The following is a 22,047-nucleotide window of genomic DNA, read 5'->3' as shown; positions in this document are numbered from 1 at the left end:
AGTAGCACGTATACCTTTCTCAATATAGAATGGATCAATCCCAAAGTGATTGCTGTCTTGCATATAGTCAGTGTTTGAAAGATCCGAAGCCGTACTAAGCTCCCCCCAGCCATAACTTTGAAGTTTCACAAGTAACGAGCATTCAAGTTTAGCATTACCCAACTGTAGCAGGAGAGATAAAGCTCATCAAAAATGAGTTATTAATGCTGGGAAAAAATCCAAATAAGGGAGGAAGAAGAAACAGCTGTATCAATTCTTTTTTTAATTATTTTCAAGGAGGTACATATGACTTTTATAATATAGAAAGGCTAACTAAATCCTTAAATACTAGGTAACCATAAATCTAAATAAATCCTGGGTAACAACAAAAATAAATTAGGGAGGTCAACTACTTCCCTTATTTGATGAGATTACACAAATATCTCTTAACTTAAGGCTAAGAATTATACAAATATTCCTTAAATCAAGTTCATTCCTTCAACACAAACCTCCCCTTAAAAGAAGAATATCAAAATTCACTTGGCTTAATTAAAATTATTTAAAAAAAGAAAAAAAAATAGAGTAACTACAAGCCTCCTCAGGAAAATGCACCATATAAACCAAAATATTAATTCATATTTGTGTGGAGTTGAAAAGATGTCACCAAAGGCTTCCCTGTCCTTCCAACCACCTTCATTGTAAAAGAAAACAAAACTCATACCAAAGGACAATTGGAATATGGTCCTTGTTTTTCTCCTCAAGAAGCTACCAAGTTACCAACATTTTTCCTTTTGGAAAATATAGTCTAGTTGCTTTTGTCCCGTCTCCTGTAAGTTGAAAGTGCAAGTTCACTGACCTTTAAGAGATTCCCTGTTTTGTCTACTTCATTGTTTTAATGTTGCTTTTCTCTCTGAATATAACTGACTTAATGAAATAATTCTTACTAATTCCTATCAAATAAATATGTTATTGCCTTATAATAATTAACTATCAAGAAAGCAAGGTATGGTACAACACCAGTGCAATAATATCGAAGCCATATAACAGGAGGTTAACAGATGACAACCTTTAGTTTCTCCAAAAGGAATGAAAAGCATCTTTTCCGCAATTCTTCAGCATCTCTTTTCAACATACCTGTCCCTGAAAATCAATATAAGAAACGATTTTCAATATAGAAGAAACAAAGCTTTAAATCTGTAAATGAATGGCTAATAACTTATAAACAAGTATGATAAGCGACCAACATGAAGAAAGGACATGGCTATAACGCAGTTCACAGATCAAGAATAAACATCTGGCTCCTTTTCCTTCTAATTACCAAGAAACTTAGGAGGGGGAAGGGTTTTCCATCCAACACATTTGATAACCAAGCAACTAATACACTCATTTTAGTGAAGAAGGTTCTTACCACTTATAATACCCAAAGTTTCTTCTAATCGTGTTTAACATTAGACAGTAACTTTGGCTTGAATTAACAGTTTCAAATTCTTGCATGACTAAGGATCCCGCTAAACTATATTAAGTAACCCGTTGGTGTGTAGGGATAACTCATCTCCCCTTCCTTTTGCACTCCCTCTTTTGGCAATGGAAGTTGTGTTTCTTAAGAAAGAAAAAATCTCGCTAAAAGACCAGTGGGTAATAGGATGGGAAGGACATTCTAAAATTGGACAAGCCTGGCAGACCACAAAAGACATGATAGAAACCAACTGTAAAGAACACAATTAAAGAGTTGAAGCAACAGTAATTACAAGCAAGAAAACACAGGCAAAATTCAAGAAATAATACAACTTAATAAAATATTCTGCTTTGGCTCATGTATGATACTAACTGGTTCTAGTGGACATTATAATGCTATTCACCCGTTTTACATGAGCTTACTAAAATATGTGTTCCCTTGGCTTCATGCTGCTTCCTTTCCCATTTCTACTCCACGTGTTCCACTTTTTCCATTCCATTCCATTTCTATTAGTCTGTCAAGCTTAGTCCCTTCTAAGGATTTCTACTGACGTTCCCCATGAAAAAAATGTGTTTCAATTATAAATATATTCACACAAAAACGGAAGTGTGGTTATATAGAACAGAAGTCAAATAATTAAGGTCATACTCGCGGCTCCCATGCATAAGCATAACTATCCCTAAAAATATCATTAAAGAAATGAAAGAAATCTTTCTGTAAATAGATAACATAGTAACACTGCAAGAATTACCCAAACTTAAACCATCTAGCAGAACAAGGAATGCTCCATGAAGAAATGCATATTCAGGACCTAGCTTCCTCTCAGTTGAGTCAATAAAGGAAACCCAAGAAAGTAGATCCCTCACTGTGAGCATTCTCCCTGACTGAAGCTGATTAAACCACTGCAATCAAAAAGAGAAACTATAAATCAACGAGTGAAGGAAATAACCGAAGCTGCAGGATTGACATAATAAACAAGTGTTTTCAAAAAAGAAACGCTTTTTTTACAGTGTAAATGAAGTTCTGTTTATTTTTTAAAAAAAAAAATACTGATAATTATTATACAAATAACGAAACAAAAAAGATATTGAGCGTAGACAAATAGTTCGATAGGAAATGCTTTGATCTGCAAATGTTAGTGGCTGGCTTTTAGTTCAAGTTCACGGGTTTTGAACCTTGTAATTACTTTGTTTAGAATGTTTTTTCTTTCTTTTGTAAAATGAAGAAATTCTTGTTTTGTAAAATTGATGAAAAATTTTGTTTTCTTCAAAAAGAAAAAAGGAATAAAATAATTACTCTTGGAAAAGATGCTGGGACAAAATCGAGTAGTAGTTGAAATTAGTACTAAACTATAAATACACTAAACGAAAGCAACACTTAGCCCCAAAAGAATAAATTCAATTCATAAAGCAAACAAACATACCTCCCAAAAAGTTAGCATTAGATCCACCAGATGTGTAACTCTAGGGTTGGAAATCCTGTAATAAAATATGCTGGTATAAAACACGGAAGATTACATTAAAGTTCGGTAAAATGCAAAAAACATGCTAAGATTCTACCTTGTCAGCGCAATATTTCTGAGTTCATCCAGCTCCCCAACAGGAGGAACCCATATCTCTGTGAACCGATTACGAAGAGCAGGAGATAGCTCCTTCTTGCCATAGTCACCACCAGGATTCATTGTTGCAAAGAGAGAGAACTCAGGGTGAGCAGTCACTGTTTCCAGAAACTCTCCTCCTTTCTCGGCCAAAGCCTACAAATTTTCAACACAACGTAAACAATAGTGCAATATTCAAAACAACAAGGTAACTATCACAATAGGTACAGCAATAGTAAAGCAGCATGAAATATAACTTGCATGGACAGCAAAATATTTACTGAAGGGAAGCGATTGAAGAAAGATCCCAACCATAATTGAATTTCACATCATCTGCCAATCTCATTGTTGGTACAACAGTCAAGGTAACTATCTTAATGCTAGCCAAATCTATGAAATAAAAGTCAATGGCGTTTTTCTTTTTCTATATTTTTTTTCTTTTATCGTGTGGAAGGACGAGGATGCAAACAAGAGAAACTGCGAAAGAAAATGTACGATAAAATAAAATGAAAAAAGTACAGAAAGAATAAATAAACTATGGGTCAGAAAATAAACCAATAATTAAAATCAAGCTTAAATGTTTTCAAGAACATTGAAGAAACAAATTGAAATGAAACAGAGAATGTCCTTCGAACATTTTTGTGTTTTCCTATTCCAAAAAAAATTTAAAAAATTCTAATTGTATAACTTTAAACATCAACATAATAAAACACACATTAAAATCATTATTCAAATAGGTAACTTTGAAACAAATGACAATTTCATTTGTTCTAAGACAGGTCATTTTAATTTTTTAAAAGCTTTCTGGGAATACTCATTGAATTTCGGTCTTAAGAAACGCCAAAATGTCTGAAAATATTTTCCAAACAAGTCCTAAAACCTTCCAGACCCACCAACATTTAAAATGCATCAGTTTCTCGCAAGATCTCAGATAAAAGCTACAGTTGCTAATCCACAACACGTTAGCTTTCCCTTTAAAAACCATGGCCCAAGAGGATTTAGAAAAAAAGATCTTGCTATTGTTTTAAGTCGCTGAATTATAAATGAAAGAGAACTCTTTCGACGAGAAAGAACAAGAGACACATGTATACACATACATGATATCTAACTGTATAAAGAATGCATAATTAACAGAGGTCGAGAAGGGATAGTAAGAAATCAAAATCTGCAGAGTACAACAAAGTATATAAGCATGAAGAATAAAAAAAATGAGTTATCTGCAAATCGTGCATATAAGCATGAAGAATAAATAATGGGAGTTGTCTGCAAAACAAAGCAAATAAGCATGAAGAACTAATAATGGGAGAAAGAAGCCTTTGAAGGATTTTTTTTATCACAGGATTCTGAACCTGTTTCACATTATACAGTAGAAGAATGGAACAACTGCTAAAATGCATCAACTTTTAATACGAAAAAAAGTATGATCATTAAACAATAAACAAGCACAAAATGACTAAAAATGTAATCTAAGAATAGGATAGTAACGCTACCAGCTTTCTTTCTGGTTCCAACACGCTGTTAATTCTTTCGAGCACACTATCATCGGCAAGCGAAATTTCATCGATGAGAAACATATCACCATCTCTCATTGCTTGCACCAGCGGCCCATCCTGCCAGGTGAAAATTGTCTGCCACTGTTTATGCAACTCTGTAAGCTTTTTTTTTATAAGCTCAAGCTCCTTTATGCAGGGCCTTTGACAATGCCCACTGACTTCACGGAGAGTCTTTATGATCCGGTCCAGCAAATCAAGAGTTAATGATGTTTGACCTATGTCAGAAGAAACAGACTACAAATGCAAACTGTATTAAATAACCTTCACATAAAACAGAAGGACTAACAAAAAGAAAAACGCAAAAAAAGAACTTACAATCCCAAGATTGTACTCAGATATCTTCAATATCAACTCATTAACTTCTTTTTCATACTGTGATGTAAGCCTTGATCTCTCTCTATTAGGGTAAAATCCCTAATAACAATTCGTAGTTATTAGATTAAGGAACGGTGAAAATCCAAAAAAAAAATCAAGCAGCTAAAGTAGCAAGCATTATGATAGAAAACACACCCCAATGAAGTCTGACGTCTCAGTGTATTGATGGCAATTCAAAATATGTAATTTTTTTTTCATATGAGCACTCAAGAGTTGACAAATGGTAGTCTTCCCACCCCCAGTTTCACCGACCAAGAGAACAGGTTCACGGTTCCTACCATTTTTATAGCATCTTTCCACAAGAAACCATAATCTTCGCATACTCTTGGTTAAAGTAATACTGCAATTAAAGATAAACATCAGAAAAATGGCTCATAAAAGCTACCAGAACAACTGGGAAACAGGGTATTTGAGCATTTACTTTGGAAGAATCCTCGAAATTAACGCACCATCATTCATCCTAAATGAAAACTCCTCTCCATTAGGGTCCTGGAAAAAAATTGTTAACCTTCATTAAGCATAAGCTTTCAGTAATCACATGATCAGACAACATGGTGTGTAACACCTGATTACGTTATTCATGTTTAAAATATACTATAATTCAATTTGGTCAGTCGCCACAAGACATTCATGGTTTCCAAAATGTCTGTTAATCATATAATACTAAAAAGTAAATATATATATATTTAGCTGTGAGAGAGATCCATTTTATTGAAAAATCGTACTACAAGAACCATAAACAAATAATATGAAGAAGCAGAGAAAAAAATACCAGATTAAACAAGTCATCAGTTGGAAGTTTTACTCGGAGAATTTTCTCCAAAACACCTTGGACTACAGATTTCTCAACTGGATTACGTAATCTCTCTGCTAAGAGATAATAACCATCTCTAGCTAAATCCTCATAGGAGCATCCAAATTCCTTAAAACGGTATGCCCAACGAAACAAATCTCGTGGTGTTATAAATCCATGCTTTCCAGAAAATACTTTGCTACTTTGCCTGAATAATTGCAATTCCTTCATCACATCTACCATTTTTTTAGCATAGTTTTGGGGGATTTCACATCTCTTCTCTACTATTGTGCTCAACTCATCTTCTGGTATTTCATCCACATGGATCTCCACGAAACGATTACGAAAAGCACGAGAAAGCATTTTACGACCACCATAGAAAGTGGGAGGGTTTTGGGTTGCAAAAAGCATAAAATCTGGATGTGCCTGTATAGTTTCCCTGAGTTCAGGTACAAAAAGTTCTCTGTTGTCATCAAGTAGCCGATTCAATGCTTCAAGCACATCAGATGGAGCCAAATTAAGTTCATCGAGGACTATCCAGTAGCCATTCCTTACAGCCTTAACTAGCATACCTTCTTGAAACACGAGATTGCCAGAAGAATCAGTTAGGTAAGTCCCTAAATATTCCTGCAAATCTGTGTGTTCATGATTATTGATCCTTACAAATTCATGACCTGTAATTGCAGCAAGGTACTTAACTAGACTGGTTTTCCCACTCGAAGTAGGTCCTTGCAGGAGGACAGGATATCGTTTAATCAACACAGCGCGTGCCAAGTTCCTAAGATGCTCCTTGACACTCTTAGTCAACACATAACTCTCAGAAAGACCAGGACAAGTGTCCTTTTTTGGGGACAAGTAAGCATCAAAAGATATGTAAGGCGGTAATTTTCCCCCCAACAAATGTGATAACATCAACTGGTTCATTATCTGTGAACTCGGATGATCCAGCATAGTCAAGAAAAACATACAAAAACCATCATATAGTGCTCTGATAAAGCCAAATCGTCTTTCAGCTTTTCTAGTGTATTCCAGAGCACGGTAAAGCGACCTTAAACTATATTGTGGCTTCTGATTAGCACCATCTTGTAGCCTTTCTTCAGATCCCTTTTTTACTGCTTTATAGAAACATACAATTCTATTTACAAGCTCCCGATTTGCTTGGCAGTCATCCATGAATTGATTAACAAATAAAGCCAAGTCTTCATCATCTAGCACATCATCCACAAAGAACTCTGTAAATCTACTCCTAAGAGAGACAGGCAAATCGCGCTTTCCGGCATCCGTTGCAGGATTCATACAGGCAAATATTCGAAAATTTGGATGTCGGGAAATATAGGTGACATCACCTCTTTCAGCCAAACAAAGTGAGCCAGTATCCCCTTCAAGGACTCCAATAATTCTCTGCAAGGTCTCAGGGGGGGCCAAATTAATCTCATCAAGTAAAATCCATTCTCCATTTCTAAGTGCCGTCACAAAAGCTCCTTCAACAAATGAAAAAACCATTCCAGATGACGCATCAATCTGCCCATTGGCAGCTTCAAGCTTCACAGAAAAGTTTTCCCAAGCTTTAATTGAATCTTCAACAAATGGCTTCTTCCGTTTTTTATCAGAACTAGCTCGCCCTGCTTCAACTGACTTCTTGAAAAATTTAACACCTTTCTCAAATCCAGTTAGTAGCATTTTCCAATTCTTATCTCCAAAATGCTTCTGCAGGCGAGTTAAAAAATCCCCATTGACCTAAATATTAAAATTAAACAAGTCAGTAGATTAAGAAACACAATATAAGACTAGCAACAACAAAAGGAGAGCCTCAAGTATTGAGGATACCTTAAGAGAGAATGTTTTTGAAAAGAGATCCTCAAACTCCTTGTAAAGAGAAAAACATATAAACTGAGCATCGATAGGTTTAAAACCTCCTAACAGATCTGCAACATCGCTTTGCTGGCTCAAATTCTGAAACAAAGTAATAATTCAAAATTTGACCAACTAAATATGTGAACAAATGGAAAAATAAAAAACAGATAAAAAAGCAATATACCAAGACAGTAAAATTATGACCAATCCTTCTTGCCAAGCTCTGCACAAGTGTAGTTTTCCCGGTACCAGTTTCACCAACCAGGAGTACAGGCTCATTATACTTAATAGAACAAGCTATTCTCTCAAGCAAATGCAAAGAACTACGAATCTCAACAAAAGGCTGCATTTTATGTTTCGACTGCACAGTATACACAAAAATAAGCAAAGAACATAAAAATATAAAAAAAACAAAGGTAAATAAATATACTTAACAGTTGGTTGAACACGTCGAATTTCAACTCGGCCAACTCTTAAATCAGTGATTGAATCCTATATCATATTAGCAAAAACACAAAACAGAAATGTATACGTCATTTAAAAGGTAAATATGGATACAATGCAATTAAACAGTTAAAAGCATAAGCAAAACAAATGCATGAAACGTTAAATGACATGTAACCTGAATTGCAGGTTTATATTGAGGGTACAGTGTCCCAGGTACTGAAGCACCTCCTAACCATAACTTTGCTATTTCCTTCATAATAGTCAACCGGTTCTCCGCCGAAGTTGAGAAAGCGGCGAATATATCAACAGCCTAAAATCAACTAACAAGTTTACCGGCTTTTTATGGCAACACTACTTTCATAAAAAATAAATAAATAAAGCCATCATAAATATGAAACATCAAACCTCCTGATAAATGGAATGACATTGATAAGCTGACAAACCATCACCCATAAAACTGAAACCTAAACCTACAATGCGTTTGCACCATTTAAGAAGATCCCTGCAAAATAACCAATTAAATTCAGATAACACCAAGCAACATACAGAAAAAAAATTAAATATATATATATACCTCAATGAGAACCGGTTAGGATAACTAATAGAAGCAGATTCTTCACAACGGAATCCTAGAAGTTGTTGGGTGTAGGAATTCACCTTTTCCAAGGTTTCTACAAAATGAGTGAGAAAGGAAATTGAACAACCCCAAATAACAAATAGGCAATGAAAAGCAAGGTTCAGAACTCGCTGTATGAAAGTTATAACTCACCAACTAATTTTGAAGCAATAGACTCAAGAATTGGATACTGAATTTTAACTATACTCTGCAAGTCCTCGCTGTGTGGAGGTCCAATCATTATTTTCCTCCAAAGCATACCAATTGTACTTCCACCTGCCACCAAATAAGAGAGAGAGAGAGAGAGAGAGAGAGAACTATCACTTCTAAGACCTTATCCAATCAATAAAATGGTGCACATAACTATGCAAAACCTTAACAAAATAATATAAGAATCTATTTATCAAAAAAGAAGAGAAAGGGAAAAGGAAAAAATTGGGGAGAAAGTCGGAACAGAATGTAGCTACATTTGGTCAACAATTACTTGAAATGTAATATAGCAAAGGTAGGTCTATAGTATATAACTCCACATAAAACGACTCCTCAACTCTCTGGTTTTCAAAAGCATGTTCACATGTGTGTGAGAGAGAGAACAGAGAATTGAATCCCAAAGAATTCAGAGACATAGATGGGGTAAACTAATACCACAGTAATTAAAACATTGCAACCAGAACCCAGAATCAAATTCAGTGCTTTACAACCGAACTTAATAACATCATCAGTTTTACAGGTACAGTAATAATTTTTAGGGCTTAATCGTGAAGCATTGCATTATAAAGAGTAAATTTTAAAATAACTAAAACGGCAGAAATAAAACTCCTCACAATGTTCTAAAAGTTCCATACCAAATGCAACAAGTTGACAAGGGATAAAATATATATGCAGCAAAAATGGCAGAAATAAAATTGATAAGGATACCAAAATTATGCTACATTAGTTAGCAAACCTTCTTTATTGCGAAACTGATCGAGTCTGAAGGCTGAAATGGTAGCAAAAAGCCTAAAATTTTCAGCCACCCTTACTTCCTGCAAATGCACCCGACAATGCTCTAGATTTTATTAAATAAACATAGGTACGACAGAAAACGAAGATAAGTTAACCAACCCCCCTCTGTTGCCAAGGAGGAGTTTTGAAAAGAAAGCCAAAAATATTTCACTTGCAAATGATCAAAGAAGGGACAAACTGCAAAAGCCCATGGAAAGCAAGTATAATGACAGAGCGCCAAATTTACATTAAAGTTGCACATCCTAAAAATTATATATTCATGGTTCAAGAAGAAGATGCACAAATGACGTGATATGAATATAAGCAGTTCAATCTGGAAAAGAGAGATGGGAGATGAAATAAGGGACGAAAACAACAAGCAGGCATAAAAAAATAAACTGAATGGTGACCCAATTTTTCCCTTCCTTTTTCTCAAGGACATGGACATGTTAATGTGGTGAAACTACTGCTCTGAGAACAAAACCTCTTGTGATGTTCCCGGTCATCTTCAACCGGAGGGTTTTATTGTATTTTCGCAAGTGTTTTAATTGTCAGCCGGTTATAAAGACCAAATTATGTGTGACATGTTGGACATGGATGTGTGTCACATGCTACTAGGTAGTTCATGACAATACGATCTACAAGCCCTTCATCATAGACTTGACAGCACTTGCGTCTTTTCATGGATGGGTAAAAAAATAGTGCTCTTACCAATGGCCAAGAATGGAAACCCGAGAACAAATAACCCATCTAGATTTCTTGCACCAAACAAAGAATGACAAGTGGGGATAGTGGTTAAAGGATATTCATCTCCAACGCAGCCTATTACTGTACCAATAAAGGTACAAAACTTGCTGTCAAATTATCATTCCCCAATCTCTCCACCAACAGAACTACCTCCATTAAAGAGATACTCAGCATCAAATAGATATTATTCCAGGTGCAGTATAAAATAAGTGTCAGCCCATGTACAATTCCATGTACCTTCCCCATTATAGAATAAGTCCTCGAGAATATCAAGCTTTACATGAGCAGATTTATGAACTTTTAAGGAAAGGACATATCCAACCGAGTGTCAGCCTATGTACAGTTCCTGCATTGTTAACCCCTAATAAAGGTGGAAGCTAGCGGATGAGTCTTGACAGCAGAGTAATAAATAAAATAATCATAAGTACCGGCTCCATATTCCATGAATTTATTGGACCAACTTGGTGGGGCTAGTGTATTCTCCAAGGTAGATTTGTACAGTGGATATCATCAAACTCGTATTCGACCAGGAAATGAATGGAAAACAGCATTCAAAACCAGCGAAGGATTATTCGAATGGCTAGCAGTGACATTTAGTCTTTCAAATGGGCCAAGCACTTCTATGAACTTTCGGTTGGGAGTTAGCTCAAGAACAAAGCTTCCAAATCTTAAAAACCATTTATGTAATAGCCATGTCCATCACATCCCGGACTCTTCTCTCCCTTTCAAAGGGGCATAGATGCATCCGGATTTGGGATAAGGGCTTCCTCTCCCAAAATAATCACACAATAGAAGTTTTCAGTGAAATCTTAGCCAGCCTAAGAAAAATTGAAGTACATAGGAGCAAGAGTTGTATGCTTTGATTGGCTTTTCTACCTGAATTATATGCTACTAAAGTGAAATTTGGTACAACTTGGACTCAACGTTCTGACAACTTACATTTTGCTGATTTTCATATCCTTGATGGATATTTTTTGAAGGAGATCAATTCTGTATTCCTCGTACTTCCTTACGAGAATCTTTTGTTAAATTGCATTCCAATGGCTTAGCAGGACATTTTGGGAGAGATAAGACTTCGGATTTGTTACACAACAGTAATTTTGGCCACAGCTCTGAAAGGATATCAAAAACTTTGTGAAACGTTGTTTCACTAGTCAAACAGCAGAAGGAACTTTGACCATAGTTGGTTTATACACGCCTTTGCCTGCTCCTCCAACCATTCGGGAGGACTTATCTATGGATTTCATCCTTGGACTGTCTTTAACGCATCAGGGTTTCAATTCTGTCATGGTTGTCGTCGACCGATTTAGTAAAATGATTCATTTCTTTTCTTGTAAAAAATATCATGATGCTATTAATATTACTAACTTGTTTTTCCGAGAAGTTTATAGAGTAAATGGCATTCCGAGTAGAATTGTTTCCAATAGAGATGTGAAGTATCTTAGCAATTTTGGGAAGACACCGTGGAAGAAGTTTGACAGCTCTTTGAGATCTAGCACTACAGCCCATCCCCAAACAGATGACCAGACAAAGGTTGCCAACAGCACCGTTGTAAATCTTATCAGGTGTCTTATTGGAAGTATTATTGTGTGTCTTAGCGGGGATCATCTTAAACAATAGAATCTCATCCTTGCACAAGTCGAATTTGAATTCAATTTCATGAAGAATTGCTCCACAGGGAAGTGAAAATTTGACATTGTTTATACTAAATTGCGTGGGATTGTGGATTTGGTTAACTTACCTACTTGTATTGATGTTAGCCAAGCGGCTGAAGTCATGGCTGAAAGGATAGTGGAGCTTCACAAAGAAGTGCAGTCAAACATTTAATGAGCAAATTCATCCCCAAGCAGATAAGCATGGTTAATAAAGAGACCAATGAAGCTGAACAGCTATTGTGTTGGTTGACACCTGGTGTAATTTGATCTGTCCAAGGAAATTCTTGAAGAGTTTACCTCAAATGTTTGTGGATAAACAAACCCAAAAGTACCAGCTAGAAATGAACAGTCATTTTCTAAGATACCTACGAAGAAAAAAACTAGATTAAAAAAGTGAAGCAGACATGGAACAAGTCTTCGAATATCCAGTAACCAGATACAAAGTTTTGCATCTGCAGTTCTCTCTAGTTGATGTAGTAGAGCTTGAAACTGGCAGGGAAAAGAAGCCAAAATTGGGAAACCATGTTACCTAAACATTATTGCAAATTTTAAAAATGGTTGTCTGACATTCCCTCCCCAACAATCTGGTGCTGGTTAGGCCAGTTGCAAGAGATTTAGTCTATTTTTAAAATTTTTAGTTTCACCCCTAGCTTTTTTATATATAAAAACAACTTTCATTGAAAATAAATGAAAGAATATAGTACACAAAAAACCAACAACCAAGCCCACAAAAAAGGGGCCCCACTATGGCTTGTTGAGGTGTGAGCTTTGTTGTGGGATCTTTGGGGAGAAAAGATTAATATAGATGGTTTAGAGGTGTGAAGATAAACCCTTAGCTTCTATGAGAATGCAGCTGAAAATGTGGTATAGTTGTTCTCCCATTTCCAGCTCAAGGTTGAGCCCATTTTCTTAGGATAATGGCTATTAAAATCATGTTATAGAGCCCATTTCATAGCTGTTTTTTGTGTGCACGCCCTACCTGGTTTTGTAATTACATGGATATAATAAAATTAGAACTGAAGCACCTTTCATTGATTGCATTTAAACCAGTCGAGGTTCTCAGAAAAATGAGAACGAAAGGCAATACAGAGTGTCAACATAACATTCTTGGGGAAAGCTTTTGACCACATCATAAGATTGACCTATTATCAGGGGTAAACTAAAGAGATTCCCAATAATATATGAATAAAGAGAGTATGAATGATAAAAGAATCAATGGCTTGCTGACAGAAAAAGAGTACAAGAACAAAAGTTGACACTGATAATAAGTAAAACCAAAAAGAGGTTCTAAGTTTTAAAAGAACAGCTCGGAAAGTTTTAATAGGTCAAGCTACTTGAAATAAAAGGCTTAATAACTATGTTCCACGACATGAAAAGACAATTATAAGAGACTGAACATAAACGAGGCTACTGTTTAAAGAACCTCAAGATAACCAAGACCTAGCCAAGAAACATCATAAAGACACTACAGCACTAATTACACAAAAAATTCAAAAACCTGAACCAGATTGAGTTATAAAACAAGTATTCAATTGCATAAAACAGTATAGGTCGGATCCTTATAAGGTAAAGCTGGCTCATATTATCCTACAATTCAAAGTTAGTTTGTATGGAACTGATTTATTCCTTTTTTTTCGGGGGGGTGCAAAATTCTAGGTTGCAAAGAGTATTCAAAGCTTAAAAGAAACCAACCCGCACATAAAGCCCAAAATTTATTTAAACACTTGTCCATAAGACATTTTTAGTTTCATTGCATTCAATCACCCCTTAAGATTATTACTGCCCATCTCTGGAGAAGGGAAAAAAAGGTCCTTGAAGTACTATTTCTCATCCAAACTAAATCCAAGGATCTTATGATACACTCATGTAAATTTTACCCATTTACGGAACAAAAAATGAAAACAACAATAAGGACTGCAATCATATTTTCAGCATGAATATCGAAATCAATGGAAAAGGGAAAAAAATAAATACCTCTCCATGCCCAGTTGAAAATGTGTTTCCACCTTCTAATAATGGCAATAAAATGGATTGCACATCAGATGGCGCTTTATCTACATCCTCAAAAACAACCCAGAGTCCATTCTGAACAGCCTGGAAAACAATAAAAATAAAAAAAGCAGAAGAGTTGAAATGACAAACATATAGGAAAAGAAAAATGAATGTATCTTGATAACAAAACATACCTGTGTAAGTGAACCTGGCTGCCATCTGAATTCACCAGGACGTTCCGCACAAACGTAACTTCCAATCAACATCTTACCGTCAATTTGGTCATCCATGTGGATGAAGAGAACTGAGGAAAAGAAGGATAGCAAAAAAAACATCACATGAGAATATTTCATGCAATCATTTGAAAGGATTTGTGAAGGTCGTTCTGTGTAGAATATATTATACATTTAATGGAAGCCTGTTAGGGACCTCTGGGGGAAGAAATAAGAAGTACGAGGGGAGGAAAAAAAGGTGGGGAGCAGAATTGAAACTAAAATCTTAAACAAATCAAGAATCAAGAAAATTTTCAACTAAAAAAATCTAAAGCAATCTTTTATCAAGAAACAAAATTTTCTATTGAATAAATAAAAAGAGACCGATGCTCAAGGATACAAACTCCACAAAGGACAACTAAGAAAACCAACCGGAACACAATAAGCAACCCAAAAGAGAACAAAAACATGAGAAAATCTCAATAAGACCATCAAGTAAACAAAGAAACAAGCAAAAATAGATGATAAACACAGCCTAAGAACACTACCAAACCACCCGAACAAAAAAAGGGGGGGAAAGCAAACCATTAGGGCATAAAATAGCCTAAGAAACCACACAAAAAACAAAGAACAGCCCACCGAAAACCACAGTAAAGCCAACAAAACTTTTAAAACAACACCACCAAACCATCCGGGAGCTTAGAAGATCAAAGGACAAAAACCCAAAAGAAGTGCAAAGAACCAAGAACCAAAAAACAAGCCTTCAAGAGCCTCAAACACTGTTTTCAGCTGAATTTGAGGAAGAAATTTCTCAAAACTCAAAACCACAACCTGAGTTAACAAAATTAGATATTTAGCAAAAAAAATTTCAACCCCTAAATCATTAACCTGAATGTTCATAGGCTGTGAGATGGAATCCACACTACCCAAATCGACTTCTGGATTCCGTTCAAAATAAATTTTGAGAAAATGTACCAAATGCTTTAACTCTATCAAGGAGGTTGAAGGTTTGAATTGAAAGGGGGGAGAGAGTCCTATTTGGTCTTCTGACTTCCGAACACCTAAAGGTATTACTATTATAGCTCACGAATCCTGATTTAAATAGAACTCTAAAATGACTAAGAAATCCAACCAAACCTATTCATCATAAATCTCCTAATATCAATGTCTAAAGTGACACCTAACAATTATTAAATAATATACAGCATACCATAAATCACATAAGAGATATGATTTCCTTAACAGCCCAAAGTTAATAAGATGAAAAACTCAAATGCTCAGGAAAGGTGTGACAGTTAAGGGAATTGATATGCGAGCCAATCTTGACAATAATACAAAACTAAGAGAAGTTACCATAAATCTAGGAGAAGGACAAGATAAAGTTACCATAAAATATAGCAACAAGAAAAATAATAGATACACGCATATATACTAGAATAAAATTGTTAACAGACACGATGCAGATGTGAGCTTGAATAGCATTGCACATCTATAACAAAGGACCTTGTCATTATACAATGTTAATCAATTGTCTAGCTTCAGACCCAAGAAAAAGGCCCCGAGTGAAACAAGATGCACCCATTAAACCAGAAGCATATATGGAAATCGTGTCTACTGAACCATAAAAGCAATTACTACCTTGGTTGTGACTATCACTGGCTATCTTATTTATGAGAGCAGATTTCCCAGCTCCAGGGGGACCATACAAAAGAACTGGCCACTTTTGACTCAATGCCAATACCACCATCTCATAACCTTTCTTTATAGATGACGTCATAACAAATGAATTTTCAGCTTTCGTACTACCCCTGTGTGAAGCAAGTAAGTTGTTGAATCAAACATTAAGAAAGAAACAAAAAAAAAAAAGGAATCGCCAAATTGTTGATATTAGTGCTAATGAAAAAATAGGGGATCGCAATAAAGCAAACTTTTCTTTTCTTCTTGTCAATGAGTGAAAAGATAATAAGTATCCATATGAAAGTGTCATAGTGCTACCATGTAGCAAGCCGTTGACTTCTCATTGGTCGTTCATTCTCATAATGATTCAAGAGAATGGTAGGGCTACAGAAGCTAGAGTTGGCAAGGAGGCAGTTTTCTGAGTCAAAATCAGCTCTTATGCCTTCAGAATCCCCTTCTTTCTCAAATACCTCAATATAGGAGCCAGCTTTCTCCAAGGATACATCCTGACAAAAATCTTCCCATCTGCAAATGAAAAGGCAGTATGAAGCTTGTAAAACCAGCTTTTGTTATATTACGGAAACCACCAAGGTTCAGAACAAACCGCAGTAAGCAAGCTAATGTTTCTTCAGACCCAGAAGACAAATTTGTGGTTGCTTCATAACCCAATTTAAGCAAAATTGATAGTATCTGTATCCCGCACCATCTTATGTCGGGTAAAAGTAACAGTTTCGAATGGTGTTGGTCAATGTTTGATAGCTGCTTCATGAAGTCCAGGAAACACGACCAATCCCAGAGTTTAATAAAAGTTTCAGGCTCCACCAGTAGGAGGCGGTAAGACAACCGAATAGCAAGTAGTCCATCCTAGATACAGGAAAAGGTGACTTATCTTCTTGAAAGATATAGCAGTAAAAAATTGTATGACTTACATGCTTGAAGCAGAACGAATAACCAGGCATAGAATTTATATACACACACAAGAAACGGGATTTATAGACAATAAGAAAATGAGAATACGCCTTATCGTTAGGGGGATAGAAAATAATCCCGACTAAAAGAGCAACAAGAGGCCATGTATTATACATGGTCACAAAATATATCAAGTTTTTCTATTTCTGAAAGCTCTTTGAGTCATTTGGCTTTTATCCCTCCAAATAAGCCACAATAACACTAGCCACACAACTCCAAGGGATTTTGGAAAGTGAATGAATTAATAAAATCCATAAAAATAATTGTGCGCATACCCTTAATCAGTGTTGGCAATATCCCTACATACTTCATTCTATCTTTAAAATCCCCAACAAAGTAACTAATGGGTGGAAATGGTGATTAGAGAATTTCTGTGGGAAGGGCAATATCAAGAATGAACACAGTTCTCGAACTTTGGAAGCTGGCACCTTGATCATTGGCAATGGGACTTTGGTACCAAAGTGATTCAAAGATCCCCTGCAGAAGGATAACCCTTTAGTATATTATTTCAAGTATGAGAAAGACTCTCGGCTGGTTAACTGGACAGAATTTTTATTGTAGCAATTGTCACCCAGGAGTGGTTACTCTTCAAAATGGCTTGCAGGGGGATCTTGTGAAATTTTGGCAGGACGAATGATTGATAAGGTCCTTTTATGTTTTTCTTCATAACATGGAAAATAATACGCATATGTTAGAGACTGCTGAATTCATGAGACCCGAATGGAATCTTTACTTTACAAATTCAAATGGTAAGGAGAAAGGAATGGGCCTGTTTGGCTGAAAATATTGAAAAGTTCATTCCAAATGCTTCAAGGATAATTTTTTGAACTTGGAAAATTCTGGCCAATTATGATAGATCATTATTCTTTAAGCTCAAGGCCTTGGATTGTGTTTTCTTTATGTTTTTAGGGTAGGGACGAAGTGCCTTCAATATGAACCTTCGGTCACGAGAGCATCTAATATGAATTACAAAAATCAAAAAGGACAAATGACTATTAAACAAGCCTTTTTTCTATTAAATAAGTGCCAATTGGGAAGTAATCTCCTTCAGCCAAGTTTTGAGAGGGAATTTGATCGTCATATTTTCCATTTTGATAACCGAACTTGAACCTAACCCAAAACACAAAGACATGCACTCAGAATAGTTACCTTGTTATAAACCTCAGAACTTGTTCCTTTGATCATAATGCGTTGAAAAGGGCATGGAGCAAACTTGAAATAATCTAAAATAGTCCTGTACAAACAGAAAATAAAATATATCACAAGTATATTGACCATGGAAAACACAAAAGCACACATCAAACTAAACAAGTCTAAATTGAAATTAGTTAGCAAGTCTCCTAAACATAAAGTTCGCCTACTCCCAAGAGATACAAGAACTGTTTAAATATAATGAACTGATTGCTGCAAGCAGGAAAAGAAATTAGATAAGTTCAATGAGCCATTGGTGAGGGAAGGTAAGACGATTAGATATCCATAACCCAAGAACGTCAAAAACACTTCTTAAAAACGTGGCTATGTAAATTTGGATGTTTGATGGCCACACTTCAAGATCTTATTAAAAAGAATTCACCAATTCGTGGTTTACAAGAAATTAAAAAAACTGTTTTCTGGCCACCCACAACTATGAAAGTTGTGATTCACATAAGTCGTGTGGAGGTGGAGGAATGAAGCAAATAGTACGCCCCTATTCAAAGATTGAAAAAATAAAAAATAAATAAATAACATCGAGAAATCAACGTAGCTAACTGGTTATTCTATTAATTATAATTACACCGGAACTAGGTAAGCAGCAAGGTAGCAAATAATTAATTGAACTGGGACCAGATAAAAGCTAAAAGTCATGATTCAGCAGAGTAAGTGACAAACCCTAATAAGAAGGGGGCCAAATCAAGGGCACGACAGAATGCTTGACAAGCAAGCTCGTGAAGATCGAGCCCTCTCCCTCTCTGTTCATAAAACGAAATTATATTGATAACTCCATTCAGCTCCTCTTCATGAATTTCAGAATCTGTGATCTTTGAGTTTGATCTCAAATTGGGCACAAGTCTCAGCAATCCTATCACTCTGTCCACGATCTTTTGAGCTAATGGACGGAAACAACCTATTAAACATATTGAATAATTTGGATTCAAAAACATCTCTGCCGCAGTACTCAAGACTTCCTCTTCAGTCACTGCATATCCCTATAAAAGCCAGAAAACAAGAAGGATGATTAAGATACCATTAGAGGCAGATACACAAATCCTAAAATTCCTGACAGTAAACTTCTTATATCTATCAGAGAAACAGGTCTTTGTCGTGTCCATTCGTTGAGTAGAAGTCAAAAGTAAAAATATTACAATCGTTCTGTTACTACGCTATCTCAGAAACCAATTAAAAATGCATATTATCAAAATAACCGAACATCACACGCACGAGTGATAAACAAAATACCTTTTTAATAAGCGTATCAAACAGTGAGAGATGTGTAAGAGCTGGGCAACGGGAAAGAAATCTTTCCAGTGCAGCTTCAAGTTTAAAACTCCCATCAATGGCCATTGAGAACAGAATATCTCCTAAGTCAAAAATCTGTGAAAAAATAAATATATAATTAATAAGAACGTAGCTTATTCACAAATATAATTGGTATAAAGTATGCCAGATTTCTATAATTTAAGCCGCGAGGATAAAGAACTCCGAAAGCAACTCTCCCGTCTTCCCAGCTTCAATCTGTTCATGTTACACGATCAAACAATCAATGCCACTTCCAACGAAAATTTCCAACGCAAGTAACACAAATAGTGAATCAAATTAAAAATCCAAAAATAAAAAATAACCCATTCCCTCTATATCTTTGAAAATAAAACAGAGCCCATAATTAAAACGAGGTAGTTGAATCTTCGCCATCAAATGCATGCATACAAACGTGCATTAAGGGCGAGATACAACTCCCATGACACTCGAGTTCTTGGCACACAATTTGACAAGATATATAATATATAGTGGAGCTCCCCGGGAAGAAGGCCTTCTGAAACGGCTAGTTTTCAAAAATTCAGGAGACAAATCAAAGAAGCTGGGAGAACAAACCTGAACTCTTGAGGATTACAAAACTGGATTCTGCAAGTGAATCGTGAGCCTCCACGGAGTGAAAGTTGGAAGCTTGTGCCCAAGTTTGAAGGTTTTTTAGGTGTTTTTTCGTGGGGGGTTTAGGGTTTTAGCAGGGTGCTTCGTGTTCGCGGTTTCTATTTGTAGTTTATGAAGAAAACGGCGCGTCCTAGCGCCACGCGCGCGCAATATTAGGTTTTTTTTCTCTGATTACGCGCTATTTTGTACGAAATGGTTTTTAAATTTTTATTTTTATTTTCCTTTTTAAACATTCTAAAATTTTTAAAATAGGAAAAGTATAATTTTTTAAGCTAAAACTTAATTTTAACTCCAAAATTTGTGTTTCATTGATTTAAACCTCAAATTATAAACTTATTTATTAATTTTTTTAAAATAAAACTATCGAGTCAAATTACAATAGACTGGTGTTTTTTTAACATAAATTTATTTATTAATAAAATTATTGATTCATATAAACTTATTTATTAATTTTTTTTTAAATAAAATTATCGCAATGTTTTTTTTATTTATTGTCTAATGTTGCTTTATTTTAGTTCATTAATGGAATTTCTTTTATTTTTAAGTAATATTCTACTCGAGTTGATGAAGTAGTCTTAAGCTCAATTTGTCCTTCATAAAGCACTCTACTAGGCCGACATTGACACTGAGAGACGAAAGCTAGGGGAGCGAATGGGATTAGATACCCCAATAGTTCTAGCCGTAAATGATGGATACTAGGCGCTGTGCATATCGACCTGTCGCTAATATTTAATGATGGTTTTGAATCCAAACCTTGTGTTTGTAACTGAACCTGATTCTGAACCACAACCTAATGAAGGGAAGCCTCTAGGTGGCAGACTCGACTGCACGACACCTGCATGCACCCCAAATTTTCATGCAACAGCCCGCTCAACTTCGCGTAACAACCCACAACAATACCATAAGCCTAGATTCAGCAGTCGCCTTGCACACAACTAAAAACGCTAATAGCCCATAACGCAAGCTTCAATGTACAATCCAATAGCCCCACAACACACATAAGCCAACCATGCTTAACTAGCGCACCCACCCCATCAAACCTCCAAACCAGACAGCAACCCGCACGCGCCTTCCCCTGTGATCAACCCCATCCGAACTTCAACCCGCACCCCTCCCATATTCGCCTTGAGTTCAACTCGGCGTGGCAATGGCTCCTGTTTGGCATATTTGGCTCGGGTTGGCTATTTGGACCCCCTTTTTGCTTCTTAGACTCTTAGTGCCATTTTGACGTTTTTAAAAGCACTTATGTGAGATCCCATGTCGTTTGAAGAATATAACGAATAATCTTTTATAAAGGTGTGAAATCTCTCCCTAACATACGCGTTTTAAAATATTAAGGAGAAGCCCGTAAGAGAAAACTCAAATAAGACAATATATGCTAGCAACGAGCTTCAACTGTTATAACTTGAGGTCAATATAACCACTATTGTGTCTTAACTCGATGTTGTGGGCTCACACAGGTTGATTTTAATTACAAAAGATTGTTTGAGATAGCACCAAGCATAAGTTAGTAATATCGATTCAGACCAACCAGGTAAGTGACTCCATTATTGCCTTAATTAGATGAATTGTTTGAAGTATAAATGACACATGCCCTATGACCCTTGCATGTGTCATGCCTTGTGATTGTTTAACGTCGGTTTATTATGTTATTGATATGATGTAAGTAGTTACGCTATGGAACTCAATATTTTATATTATCTTATAGACATGAGATATACTATGCTATGGAATATCACATTGATACGTTGTATCGTGTGAATTTGTGTTATATTATGGAAAGTGTTGTACCATGTTATAGACTACATTGTGAGATGACACGAAATGAATGAAGATAAAACTTGCATTACAAATACATGGACACGTATGCCATGTTCACATGCATGAAGATGCTTCCCTGCTAAGATCAGTACTCACGTGTACACTATGGTGTTATATTACGATATTACGTATGCCATAATACCATGCGTGTTATCTTCCCTCTTTTATATAGTATGAGTATACACTAGTCGAAA

At 35.8% G+C, this 22,047-nt stretch overlaps 1 protein-coding gene across 2 annotated transcripts in view; it reads right to left on the bottom strand.

The window, feature by feature from the left end:
• LOC111488513 (midasin) overlaps positions 1–20,122 on the bottom strand; it is a 43,515-nt gene extending 23,393 nt beyond the window's left edge. The window contains exons 1-27 of one of the 2 annotated variants that reach the window (XM_023136276.1): positions 19,976–20,122; positions 19,343–19,618; positions 18,776–19,092; positions 18,056–18,140; positions 16,542–16,801; positions 16,256–16,462; positions 15,899–16,068; positions 14,243–14,352; positions 14,031–14,150; positions 9,617–9,695; positions 8,824–8,946; positions 8,629–8,725; positions 8,460–8,556; positions 8,230–8,364; positions 8,043–8,099; positions 7,792–7,968; positions 7,581–7,706; positions 5,733–7,490; positions 5,382–5,449; positions 5,096–5,300; positions 4,901–4,999; positions 4,523–4,819; positions 2,995–3,188; positions 2,859–2,913; positions 2,187–2,337; positions 1,046–1,119; positions 15–162 (exon numbers count right to left, since the gene is read on the bottom strand). In XM_023136276.1, coding sequence (XP_022992044.1) covers positions 15–162; positions 1,046–1,119; positions 2,187–2,337; positions 2,859–2,913; positions 2,995–3,188; positions 4,523–4,819; positions 4,901–4,999; positions 5,096–5,300; positions 5,382–5,449; positions 5,733–7,490; positions 7,581–7,706; positions 7,792–7,968; positions 8,043–8,099; positions 8,230–8,364; positions 8,460–8,556; positions 8,629–8,725; positions 8,824–8,946; positions 9,617–9,695; positions 14,031–14,150; positions 14,243–14,352; positions 15,899–16,068; positions 16,256–16,462; positions 16,542–16,801; positions 18,056–18,140; positions 18,776–19,092; positions 19,343–19,447 — 5,314 coding nt within the window. In that variant the 5' untranslated portion in view covers positions 19,448–19,618; positions 19,976–20,122. Of the gene's footprint in view, positions 1–14; positions 163–1,045; positions 1,120–2,186; positions 2,338–2,858; positions 2,914–2,994; positions 3,189–4,522; positions 4,820–4,900; positions 5,000–5,095; positions 5,301–5,381; positions 5,450–5,732; positions 7,491–7,580; positions 7,707–7,791; positions 7,969–8,042; positions 8,100–8,229; positions 8,365–8,459; positions 8,557–8,628; positions 8,726–8,823; positions 8,947–9,616; positions 9,696–14,030; positions 14,151–14,242; positions 14,353–15,898; positions 16,069–16,255; positions 16,463–16,541; positions 16,802–18,055; positions 18,141–18,775; positions 19,093–19,342; positions 19,619–19,975 lie in introns of those variants that run through there. The other variant, XM_023136275.1, reaches the window with a different exon arrangement.
• Between the last annotated feature and the right edge of the window lie 1,925 nt (positions 20,123–22,047).

Source organism: Cucurbita maxima, unplaced genomic scaffold (assembly GCF_002738345.1).
Source record: "Cucurbita maxima cultivar Rimu unplaced genomic scaffold, Cmax_1.0 Cma_Scf00013, whole genome shotgun sequence".
Taxonomy (NCBI): domain Eukaryota; kingdom Viridiplantae; phylum Streptophyta; class Magnoliopsida; order Cucurbitales; family Cucurbitaceae; genus Cucurbita; species Cucurbita maxima.
This window is presented reverse-complemented; position numbering and strand designations above follow the sequence as displayed.